The sequence below is a fragment of the Cucurbita maxima genome, unplaced genomic scaffold (genome assembly GCF_002738345.1).
Source record: "Cucurbita maxima cultivar Rimu unplaced genomic scaffold, Cmax_1.0 Cma_Scf00015, whole genome shotgun sequence".
In the NCBI taxonomy this organism is placed as follows: Eukaryota; Viridiplantae; Streptophyta; class Magnoliopsida; order Cucurbitales; family Cucurbitaceae; genus Cucurbita; species Cucurbita maxima.
Genome location: NW_019272031.1, coordinates 4,587,132 through 4,599,111, shown reverse-complemented (window position 1 = coordinate 4,599,111; position 11,980 = coordinate 4,587,132). Strand labels below are relative to the sequence as shown.

Below are 11,980 nucleotides of genomic sequence, written 5' to 3'. Positions count from 1 at the left end.
AAAAAAAAAAAAAAAAAAAAAAAAAAAAAAAAAAAAAAAAAAAAAAAAAAAAAAAAAAAAAAAAAAAAAACTCGAAATTTTCAGATGGACGAGCTTAGGAACTTATCTACTTTTGCGTTGTTTGAGCTTGATAGGAACTTCATGCATATTGGTGCCTTGACTCCCGCTAAAGCCAGAATTGAACTCGGCAAAGTCCAAATCCCATCCCCACATATCAAACCCGATGCGACAGCTGGACCGAAGGCATCGGCCTTGGTTTTGTTTAGCTTCTGCCACACAAACAATATCAGACTTCCAAGGCTCATATCAATTGTGAAGTACGGCCCTATATAGAATGGTATTGCCATTGCCATTGGTAGAGGAATGAACCTTGCCCACTTCTTTGGTATCAAGTCTTTAATCAAGTTAATCAAAATGGAGGTGGCAAAGAACACGTAACATAAGGTCATACAATTCTTTGGTAGACTCGAGACACCTTCAACACCTAACACGGCCATGTTGCGAAAAAGAACTGCATTAGGTGCAGTGTATTCACCAGTTGGAAGACCAAGATCATCAAATGCCTTGTAAAAGAGCCAAAAGACACAAGGGGAAATAATGCAGCCCATTGTTGTGCCTACTACTTGGCTGACAAACATGGATCGAGGTGAAGCCAAAGTTAGATAGCCAGTCTTGAAATCCTGCATTAGGTCAGAGGCAGTGGAGACAATATTCATCAAGACCCCACAAGCTGATAGACCAGCAACAACTCCCCCATGCAAAGGTCCAGCCCAGGCACCAATGGTGAAAATGGCAAGCTTTCCATAAGTGGATGCCAGAGACCAATCCGTGAGTCCACATCCATATGCATTACAGAAGGCCAAGACAGGAGCAAAGATGTAGATGACGACGATATAATACCACTTCAGCTGGGTAAAAATGTGCGGAAGAGTATTAATCGACACTACAGCAATCATGACATAGCCTCCAATGGCAAACCAGATTGGTATTTGATCCTTCAGAAAAAGTTGTTTCCTTCGTTCATCATCATAAGATAACTCAGACCTGGATGAATTTTCCGAGGATAACTCTTCGGTATCTCTTTTGTGTCTAAGTTGGTGGAGCAAGCCGGAGAGGGTCCGAGTCAATACTTTGAAGAAGTTGTACAGGCCATCACCAAGAATTATGGCTATTGCTATAAATACCTGAGATCAATGTCAAAATAAGTTCCCTTTAAGAGATCTTTTTCTGGGAGAAAGATGGTATGCTTGTTTAAGATGGAAGATCTCACCTTGTAACCTTCAAGTCCACTTAGGTCGTCTGAGCTCAATTTCTCACTATACCATTGACCTTTTTTTTCTTCTATGAGAGGCCACATTATGCCCCAAGAGATAATTCCTCCAACAAGCACAGATACATTTATTATGTGGGGGCAAATCATCCCTACTCCAATATATGTTGTTGAGAAGTCAAAGTAAAACCTACATATTAACCACAGGAACACGGTGATCCACATATTACAATATCTTAATATTGCAAGAATATATTTTATGCTTAGAAACTTTAAATCTTCACGTGTTGTCGAAGCAGGAATATATAAAAGATATAGAAATCATGCTCATTAAAACAACACTAACTTGGAAGAATTAGCCAAAAAAAAATCTAGAAAATTCCACATCGGTTGGGGAGGAGAATGAAATAAGGGTGTGAAAACCTCTCCCTAGCAGATGAGTTTTAAAAACATTGAGGAGAAGGCCGAAAGGGAAAACACAAAGAGGACAATATCAGCTAGCAGTGGACATGAGATGTTACAAATGGTATCAGAGCTAGACATTGGACAATGTGCTAGCGAGGAGGCTAAGCCCCGAAGGGTGGTAGACATGAGGTGGTGTGTCAGCAAGGACGTCGGACCCCAAAGGAGGGGTGAATTGAAGGTCCCACATCGATTAGAGAATAGAACGAGTGCTAGCGAGGATGCTGGGCCCTGAAGGGGGGTGGATTGTGAGATCCCACGTCGGTTGGGGAGGAGAACGAAACATTCTTTATAAGGGTGTGGAATCATCTCCTTAGCAGACACGTTTTAAAAACCTTGAAGGGAAAGCCCAAAAAGGACATTATCTGCTAGCGATGGGCTTGAGCCGTTACACAATCAAAGCAAAGGAATTAGAAATATGTTATACTTGTTTGCATATGCTTTGAGCCCGAACGTTGGGAAGTGCGCAAACCCACAACCATCTGCAGTCATAAAGAACCATTGAAAAAAGCCCCACAAGAAGCTCACAGAGAAAAATCTGCCAAGCATTTTCACCTGCTTCCTGAAAGATTAGGCAAAAATATAGTAGACATTAGAATGACTTCACTTACATATGATTATAATTTATCATATATGAAAGCACATTACTTTGCTAGTGCAGCTCCTCGGGGAGTATGGAAACTATTAATCAAATGAGCAGTTGCAGTACCACTTGGATAAGTTAATTTGAAGTCTATGACCATGATCTGCAATTAATCAGAGGCCAAAGAGATCAAGATAATCATGGATAATGTCAAGTCAACATTGTATTACATTGCAACATCAAATTGTTAAACGAAACATAAATATCTTGGTTTTTTCCTATCTTTTGAATAAGAAACAGATCACTTAAAAAAAAAATTACAGGAGGAGAAAGGAACCACTATCCAAATCCACTCAAACACCATATAGAACATCTGGAAAAAGAAAGGAAAAAAAAAAAAAAAAAATCAAGGTCTCCACATTACCATCAAAAGTGTTTTTTTAATCACAGAATATACCATCAAGAATCTAAGAACAATAAGGTCTCCACATTAATTTCTGTTGCACTAAAGTTTTCACAGCTTATTTTGGGATAAAACCAACTTTGAAGCTTTAGTTGTACTACTAAACTGATTTTTTTTATAATTACTTTGAAACTCGCAACGTGGTAGCATACCTTTCGCAAGGGTACAACCGAGAAAAGGCCAAGAAAGCTAACAACAAATAGAAACCCAATCATCCATCCTAATGATGGATCTTTGAAATCTTTGCTGCCTGATGATTTATGAGCAATCCGTTCGCTCATTCCAAATAAGTAACTNAAACCTCCTGTCAATAGAAAAAAAAAAAAAAAAAAAAAAAAAAAAAAAAAAAAAAAAAAAAAAAAAAAAAAAAAAAAAAAAAAAAAAAAAAAACACAAGATACAGATTAGTCTAACACAAATCAGGAATTAGTTAGAAATCTGTCTATGGATGTTTATCATTTCTAATGATGTGGAATAATAGTCTACCCGGATTCTCCCACACCAGAAACAGATATCAATCTCAAATAAAATTTTACTTCTTGGAAGTTTTGTGCACAAATTGTAACGGCCCAAGCCCACCGCAAGCATATATTGTGCCCTTTGGGCTTTCCCTCAAGGCTTTAAAACGCATCTGCTAGGGTGTTTTTTTTCTCCTCCCCAACCAATGTGGGACATCACAATCCACCCTCCTTCAAGACCCAGCGTCCTCGATGTGGGACCCCCACCAAATCCAACCCCTTTGGGGTCCAGCGTCCTTACTGGCACACCGCCTCCTGTCTACTCTTCGGGGAACAGTGAGAAGGCTGACACATCGTTCAACGTCTGGCTCTGATACCATTTGTAATAGCTCAAGCCCACCGTTAGCAGATATTGTTCTCTTTGGGCTTTCCCTTTCGGGCTTCCTCTCAAGGCTTTAAAACGTGTCTATTAAGAGAAGGTTTCTAAGGGTGTTTTGTTCTCCTCCCCAACCAAGGTGGGACATCACACAAATAGCCTCAGTAAACTGGTCTCCTATTTCATTTCTCTGATCAAAGTGTAGCAACGAAGAAAGTATCACAGAATTCTGTACAAATGAGGAAAAAAAAATCTTCAATTGAAAGAGGATGGATGATAGAATGCTCCTCTCATGGTGATGAAAAACCAAGGAAAAAGTGCAGTAAAAGTAGCTGATCTTCCAAGGAATGGTCACAGATGAGATATAAACGTACTTATATTGGAACAAAGTTTTTCTGATTGTTTTGGTGCAAGTCGCAACTACTTCCATTAGAAGAAACAAATAACAAAAACAAGATGATGCCCATAAAAATATAAAGTTAATTACAAGCAAACGGCAAACATTCTTCACCCCAAACAGGTTTGACAGCAGTCACAATTATCAGACCTCCCATTAAAAGAAATTTGACCATAAAAATACGCAAGAATCTACGCTAAGAACGCATAAAAAGAAATGAAAAAAGAACGGTAATGAAAGCTTGAAATCGAACTCTGTTTCCCCGTCCACATCAAGTGTGAACAATAATCTACGACCAGTGAATGAAAATGGATAAGAGACAAACCGCTGAAAGCGATGCCAGACGAGGCAACGACGCAGGTTTGGATGACGGTGTTCTCCTGCCTGGTGAAAGGCTGCCTCAAGAAGCCTGACCTCTCCAAAAATTTCGTCCATGATTTGACGAAGAAAAATCCTAACAGACCAGCAGATACGTTGAGTGAAGGTATAATGCCAGTGGTTAGATTGAGTTTCATTACAATAACGCTGAACAAAATGCTCAGCCAAAAACTGACGAAAAAAGCCCTAAATGTTAGCTGCTTCCTCCATGAAGGAACTTCTTGGTCTTCAAAGAACTGCTCGATCGACAGTACTCCACCTACTCCCCCAAATCTCTGCCTGTTCTTCTGATTTGGATCGCGTTCACAATCCAAACGCTTTACTACATCATCCTCAACTCCTTTCTCCTCCATAGTGACTTCTAATCGACGACTTAGAGGTTGGAATCAGAACTAGGAAGCGAAACTGCTGATGAGATGAACCAAAGAAGTGGAATTCACAGAAACCGCATAGATGTTGAGGATGTTGCTGTCTTTTGATTCGCGGATTGAAATTTATTCGAGACGAGACAAAAAAAATTGGCAAAATTATACTCCGATTGACTTCCGAGTCGGCGAATTTCAGGGAATCCATGATCTCGATAGTGATAGGATTCGCCAACTTGCCCCGTAGAAATTTCTTCACTTCTCTCGGGTTAATGCATTGGCCTCCAACTTCCCGCGGTACAAAATTGGATAGAATGGATTGGATTCTGTATTTTCTTTTCTTTTTCTTTTTAAATTATAAATAATTAAGGATAAATTTAGGCCATAAAAGCAAATTTTCAATTAATTCAATAAATAAATAAATAAATAAATAAAAGCAAATAATTTAATAACATCAATTCTAGCATTAGGAAAATTTAAAAAAATGTGAGAAAAATTAAAAATTTTAACGTTTAATTTCTCGTAAAAATATTTTTATCGTGATTTTCGTTCAACTAAATTTAATAATTGTTTATTTATTACAAATATATTCATTGTATAATTCAAAATTATTAAATTTATTAGAATATTAAATAAAAAATTATTGACCATAGGGATTAAAGTTTAAAAATGACGGATGAAGAAAAATAATACAATTTTTTTAAAAATAAAAATATTTTATTTTTTATAACTTAACCTAAATAATAATATTATTAAGAAATTTACTTGCAATATTAATTTGGACTTAAATAAAATGGGCCTTAGACAGTGGACACGTGCCTCGATAGCTGGAACGGTACCGTATTGGCATAATTAAATATTAATAGCTGAAAAAGAAGAAGCAACGTGGGCCCCACATTACATAAAGATGCGTGCAATCCAATGAATATGACCACAGTGCCAAAGATCTTGGAGACAACAAATTAATATTATTATTATTTTAAATTAAATTCCACAGCAACCTATTAATTATGTTTTTTAAAAGAAAAAAAAAATAAAAAACTCCAACTGACCGTACGAAAAAAAAATCCAAAAAACTTGAAAGACAGTCAATAATTTGATTAAAATATTTTTTTTATACGCAAGTAAATTATTGTTATAAATTTTTTAAAAGATATAATTTTTATAGCATAATGAGTACATGTATAAAATATATTTGATTTAGGTTGTTGGGTCAATTATTTAATTTTTATTTTTAAGAAAATAAAATATTTATTTATTTATCTCCAAAATTAACAAGGTTTGAGACAATAGAACAGATTTGCTTTGATATAAGAAAAAGCCTAGTAAGCTACCAACTAGGTGCACGTGACCTACCGCTTCGTCTTTATTTTTTGAGACTGTGCACTATGTCACAGGCATTCGCTAGATACCCCTTAAACAAGGTTTGATATTTGCTCCTACATGAAAATCTATTCGCACACTGATGAAATTTCCCGACCCACTATCCAATTATGCACTACTTTTCCTCATTGAAATCCATATGGTGGCATAGTATCAAATGAACCAATTTTAAAACTGAATAAGAACAAGAAAATGCAAACAATCTCCATAAACCCAGGAGATTTTTCATTCTTACATGAGAAGAAAATTGAGTACAAATCAATATAAACAGATGGAAGAAGGAAGTTACACTGCCTGAAGAGTTAAAGAGTAGACAACACAGAAAATGAACAAAGCACTGTAAACAAAGACTAAGATCAGCTGCGCTTACATCCTACTTGAGGTTAGGTCCTATTATCATCCTAAGCTGAATTCTCAAGAGTATTTACAAAAGGAAAGAAATTCCTGTGATAAGTTCTAAGCACGAGACGTCTGGTTGCTGAACTAGCATCGTCGTGAGAGGAAGAACTCGTAGTCTGGATGTCTGTTTCTGGAGTTGAGATTTCCTTTCTTAACAACGGCTCTCGCCAAGAGGGATGCTGTCTCTTCCAGCGTCCTCAGGCGTTCGTCAACGACTCCGGGAGGATTAAACGTCGACGTACTGATTCTTGGCTTGAACCAGCATTCATTCTGCTCATGTAAAAAAGAGAATGCTTATGAAAGATGCCATCAGTCCTTGCGCAATGCAGCAAAAGCACAATTTATTGATGTAAAATAAAGATTGATATCAGACAAAAGTATATGGTAGCTGAACGAGGAACACGGGTCGAGCAATTCATATAGTCGAATGGAGCCTACCCATTTCCATCAATACATAATTAGCCTATGAGATGGACAAGAATAAAGTACTAATCAATTCCAACATTTTATCATCAGAAAAAGTTATTTTTGTTTCCTTTAAAATTTTCTGAACAATACACACAACCACATCGGATGTTAAAGTTGTTAAGGATGGTTGGGAGAGGAGTCCTACATCGGCTAATTAAGGGGTTGATCACGGGTTTATAAGTCAGGAATAAGAACTTATGCCCAAAGTGGACAATATCACATCATTGTGGAAGTTCTTGATTTCTAACATGGTATCAGAGTCATGTCCTTAACTTAGTCATGTCAATAGAACCCTCAAATATTGAACAAATAAGTTGTGAGCCTCAAAGGTGTAGTCAAAAGTGACTCGAGGGGTCGAACAAATGGTGTACTTTATTCGAGGGCTCCAAAGAAGGAGTCGAACCTCGATTAAGGGGAGGCTGTTTGAGGGGCCCATAGGCCTCAAGGGAGTCTCTATGGTGTATTTTGTTCGAGGGAAGAATTGCTGAGGATTGTTGGGAGAGGAATCCCACATCGGCTAATTAAGGGGGTTGATCATGGGTTTATGAGAGAAACCAAAAGCAAAAGCAAAGCCATGAAAACTTATGCTCAAAGTGGACAATATCATTCATACTAATGTGGAGGTTCGTGATTCCTAACAAAAACATGCTGAAATGAAGTACCGAGTATCAAAACTGTACCTGTGCATTATGACTTTGAAGACCCACAACTGGACATACTATACAAGAATCAGTTTCTGAGGAGCTAGATTGGGAAGTTCTACAAACGAAATGTCCTAGTGAGTGGTAAGTCAAAAATGCAGCTCGAAGGTTGCCATCAGGTATCCTATAAATGGGATACCATGCCACTGAGTACCTGAAATACCATAAACAATTACATCACTCTTCTTCTTGCTTCAATGACATTCATATTATTTCTTACGATGTAAACAATGCATTAAGAATTCGGTCACATATGATCCAGTAGACTACGAAAATATAGCAAAAGCTTGTGAATTTCTGTCATAACTAACCATGATCCAGCGTGCAGATCATTCAAAGTAATGGACTCGAGCACGGTTGGATCCCCATATATTTTTCCTCGAAGACATCCATCTCCCTTGACCAGCTGACGTATTCTGATTCAAAAGAATAGACATCAATTCAAATAGTTATCAGCTAGCAACCACAAATGCAGCAATTTTCAGATCCTTATATTAAGTATGCAAACATTCATTAAAATCAGCATACTGTGATAAAGCTATTGATCAAGGATAAAGAGGGCAGATCATTAGATAACGAATATATTTAAATTGATGCCAAAGGCCACTCTGAGTTCATATTGACTATGGAACAAGTTTTACTCCATAAATTGTGAAGATTTTGCCGATGCTAGTCTTGTAAGGCATAAATGCTGCCGGATGGAGTAGAAAAGTGGAGTTTCTTGGAGCTGAATTCCTCTAATTGGTGTGTAGTAATGAGAATGATGATCATTTATTCTTCTACTTCTTCTCCGGATCCATGGAAATGAGCCCGCCCCACGAATCCACAGATAGATTTTCCACGGTCCCATGCCAACTCCAAGAAACTACGACGACAGCATTAAACTTTCCACTCCAAGGTTTAAACCTAGAACCTGAACTCTGACCCCATCTAAAGTCCCAACCCCCTACCGAAGGGCCATTCCTCGGTGATCGTTAAAAAAGGATTATATACTTGGGTATGATCTCTCCCATTTTGTAGTCTCCTATTGTTTCTTATATAACAATAGTAATAATAACAATAAGTTAAAGATCCGAGTTAAAAACAACGAAACCATATTAGTAAGTTCGAAAAAGGGCGTAGGAGTAATTACTTATCAAACAACGGCCTTCTTTGCTGAGGTTGTTCCTCCTCAAAATATTCGAAAATAAGTTCCGACTCTCCAGATAAATTTGAGTCAACAGATTGTTCAGAAAAGTTCCTCTTCTCAGAAGCCAAAGATTCCTCTGAACTATGAAGCTGACTACAGGCCTGGAGAACGTTGGCATTATCAGTACAAGGCTTGGGGAAAAGGACTGAAAATATTGGAAGTTGAGAAGTTGGGGGCTCGTTCGCTTTTATATCGCTTACACGTGAATCTAAACCCACAGGACAAGTAGTTGCTCCAGAATGAGTTTTATGGCTCTTAAATAGTTGAACAGCCGAAAGAAACGGAACAAAATATGCATGGAATTCAGAGTTATCAGCACCAAATCCATTTGAACCTTCATGACCATTGGCTTTTACTTCTAAGCCATAGCTGCCATGTTTTTCATACCATTGCCACAGGCAACCCAAAGAAATGTTGGCAGTCTCGTGGCTACACGGTATCACATCGCCTAGCGAATTTTTTGAGCAAATTTCACAACTTCTTAAGTTGGGTCTTTGGCTAATAACAGGAGAGGACAAATGAAGGAATCTTTCGAACTCTGCAATTTGATGAACAGCATCAAATGCCAATTGTGCCTTACATGCACTATTCACTACCTGTTCAATTCTTGTTGCATCTCCACATGTGGCTTTGCAATTAAAATGCTCATCCACATCAAGCTCGCACCTATGATCCTGTAATGCGTTTGTATCATGACCGTGCGACTCCTGCGCCTCGCATTCCTTTTCTAGAGGATCATGATTTCCATCTCTAGAATGCTGTATCGCCTCAATAACATTAGAAACAGGATCTAGTAAGTTGCAATTGACACTTTCTTGAATTGATTTTTCTGAAATACCGAACTCAGCAGGTTGCTTATTTGCATCTTTCAGAGATGAAAAATCAGGTCTGGCCAACGCAGTCGTCAATCTGGAACCCTCTGCCACACTTGGCACCCAGTTTTGAAGAGGTGATCTAGATTGGTTGCTGTGCTTGCTGCGTTCAGCAAGTGAACTTCCTTTTGTTGCTTGAAAGAAAAGATGAGGAACGTAAACAGGAGACTGAGCCTTTAACGGATTTGACTGATTTACGGAGCTGCATGACCCGAGCGATGTGCTGGACTCATTCTCTACTCTTTGATTATTCAAACCATCGGAGATAAGTTTGTCTGACATCGACCCATCCAGACAGACCTGCGTACTTTCAGACGATTCAGAAGTCATGAATTTATCAGTAGAATCATTCTGAAACGGAGCTCTTGAACCGCTACTTGATTTACTCATGTCAAAGCCCATAGCTGGAATAACCAATCTTTCATTTGGTCGATTGTGCGCCATTGAATTAGTATTACTACCACTACTACTCTTACTAGGACGATAGATCTTATCTTGTTCTGAACTATTCTTATTTTTCAACCTCTTGGAAAATTTGTCTTTCAGTTGTTTTCTATTCCCAGTTTTTTTATCCTTGACCTTTGGCGTTTGCACACCAACAGGATTACATATGCCTTTTAACTGTTTGCTAATAGGACTTACCTGGTCCAACTGTGCACAACATCCACCACTGTTGTTCTTTTGAACCTTTTGCCAGACAGTACGGCTGTTTTCCTTCCCGGTACACCGTTGCGAACTCCCCATACCACCAAATCTGTTCGTCCTAGAATTCCCAGACAATTTTTTATTCTGTTTAGTTTTCTTTCCAGGTAAAATCAAGCACGTTTCACTAGCAGTACATCCCTGAATACCATGATTAGCTTTCTCTGCTTCGGCATTAACGTCCACTCCATCTCTTACGGAGTTGTGATGAGAACAATCATTCTCTCTAGAAGGGGAATTCTGTCCTTCCAAGAGATCAATTCCAAAACCCTCATTTTCAGTTAATTTCAAGGTATGACTATCACAGTTAGAATCTGGGGAATTATTATCAAAAGAATCCTTAGTGCAAAAATCATTGCAACAGCCATTAAATAGCCTTTCTTTTCGATCTACTTCCCCATCGAAACGGGTACAACCAGGTGCTTTGATAAGGGGCTGATTTTCAGATCCATAACCATTATAATCCCCAATAGAATTCTTTGTTGCAGAAGGTGGAATCTCAGATGCATCCCCCTCAACAATTTCAGAGGATATTGAATCTGTGGTTCCAAGTGGCTGAATAATCCTCTCAGAATCTCGTTTAAAATCATTTTTACTGGCCCGAGAATCTGACGGGAAAGTTTCTCGTGCCGTCGAACACAAAACAGATCCATCTCTACAATCTGAACCATTATTGCCACGAACTTCTAACAATGAACTTTCACGAGCAGAATCCTCGGACGAGACTTCTGTTTCAGCAGAGACAAAATCAGAAGATGTCTTCTTACATTCTATATCCCTCTTTTTTGCCTTCTTTCTTGAATTTTTCTTCCCATATCTCTGAATTTTATCTTCACCAATGGGGATGTCAGAGATTGCACTAGAGTCACCTGATATCAAAGCAGAGCTGGAGCATGAACTCCTCCAAGAGAATTTGCAGGAAGCTTTATTTGACGACTTAAATGCTTTACTATCCAATAAGTTTTTATTCGACTCCAACAAGCTTCTACATCTGAATGAATTCACTGAGTATGTGCCATTAGAGGCAGGGCCGTTGTGCACCAATTTTCTATCAGCTGTAAACTGATTCATTTGAGGCAGGCAGCTCACATGCAAGCTATCTAGGCCTTGCAATGGTAGTGCAACAATTCTCCAGAGCCCATCAGATTCCAGTGTAAGAATACTAATGACGGCAGATCTGAAAAAGTAAACCAAATAAGTAAATGAATAATAATTAACAAGGTTCCTTTGACGAAGCCGCTAAATTGGAGCAATACGGGAAAGATTAGAGGATTAGCATGCCCCCTATGCAAGAATGACACGCACGAATCGAGAAATAATAATCAACGAGTTCTCAATATAGGTAAAAAGAAACAGAACAATGTTGTAGGTCAACGATTGTATTACTAAAGAATTACCTGTAATCAAAAAAGTTCCTCCATTCAAAAGAAGAAACTTCAGAATCCTGAAAAAAAAAAAAAAAAAAAAAAAAAAAAAAAAAAAAAAAAAAAAAAAAAAAAAAAAAAAAAAAAAAAA

General features: G+C 38.0%; 2 protein-coding genes across 4 annotated transcripts in view; both read right to left on the bottom strand.

Annotated features, from left to right (window-relative positions):
* Window positions 1-5,065, bottom strand: part of LOC111490212 (probable metal-nicotianamine transporter YSL7) — a 5,670-nt gene extending 605 nt beyond the window's left edge. The window contains exons 1-6 of one of the 2 annotated variants that reach the window (XM_023138743.1): window positions 4,334-5,065; window positions 2,931-3,082; window positions 2,381-2,478; window positions 2,160-2,294; window positions 1,271-1,460; window positions 71-1,184 (exon numbers count right to left, since the gene is read on the bottom strand). In XM_023138743.1, the coding sequence (XP_022994511.1) occupies window positions 81-1,184; window positions 1,271-1,460; window positions 2,160-2,294; window positions 2,381-2,478; window positions 2,931-3,082; window positions 4,334-4,739 (2,085 nt within the window). In that variant the 5' untranslated portion in view covers window positions 4,740-5,065 and the 3' untranslated portion in view covers window positions 71-80. Of the gene's footprint in view, window positions 1-21; window positions 1,185-1,270; window positions 1,461-2,159; window positions 2,295-2,380; window positions 2,479-2,930; window positions 3,083-4,333 lie in introns of those variants that run through there. The other variant, XM_023138744.1, reaches the window with a different exon arrangement.
* Window positions 5,066-6,316: 1,251 nt separating this feature from the next.
* LOC111490028 overlaps window positions 6,317-11,980 on the bottom strand; it is a 7,977-nt gene continuing 2,313 nt past the window's right edge. For both annotated transcript variants that reach the window (XM_023138459.1, XM_023138460.1), the window contains exons 3-7: window positions 11,863-11,909; window positions 8,835-11,642; window positions 8,014-8,118; window positions 7,682-7,856; window positions 6,317-6,803 (exon numbers count right to left, since the gene is read on the bottom strand). In XM_023138459.1, the coding sequence (XP_022994227.1) occupies window positions 6,618-6,803; window positions 7,682-7,856; window positions 8,014-8,118; window positions 8,835-11,642; window positions 11,863-11,909 (3,321 nt within the window). In that variant the 3' untranslated portion in view covers window positions 6,317-6,617. The remainder of the gene's footprint in view (window positions 6,804-7,681; window positions 7,857-8,013; window positions 8,119-8,834; window positions 11,643-11,862; window positions 11,910-11,980) is intronic.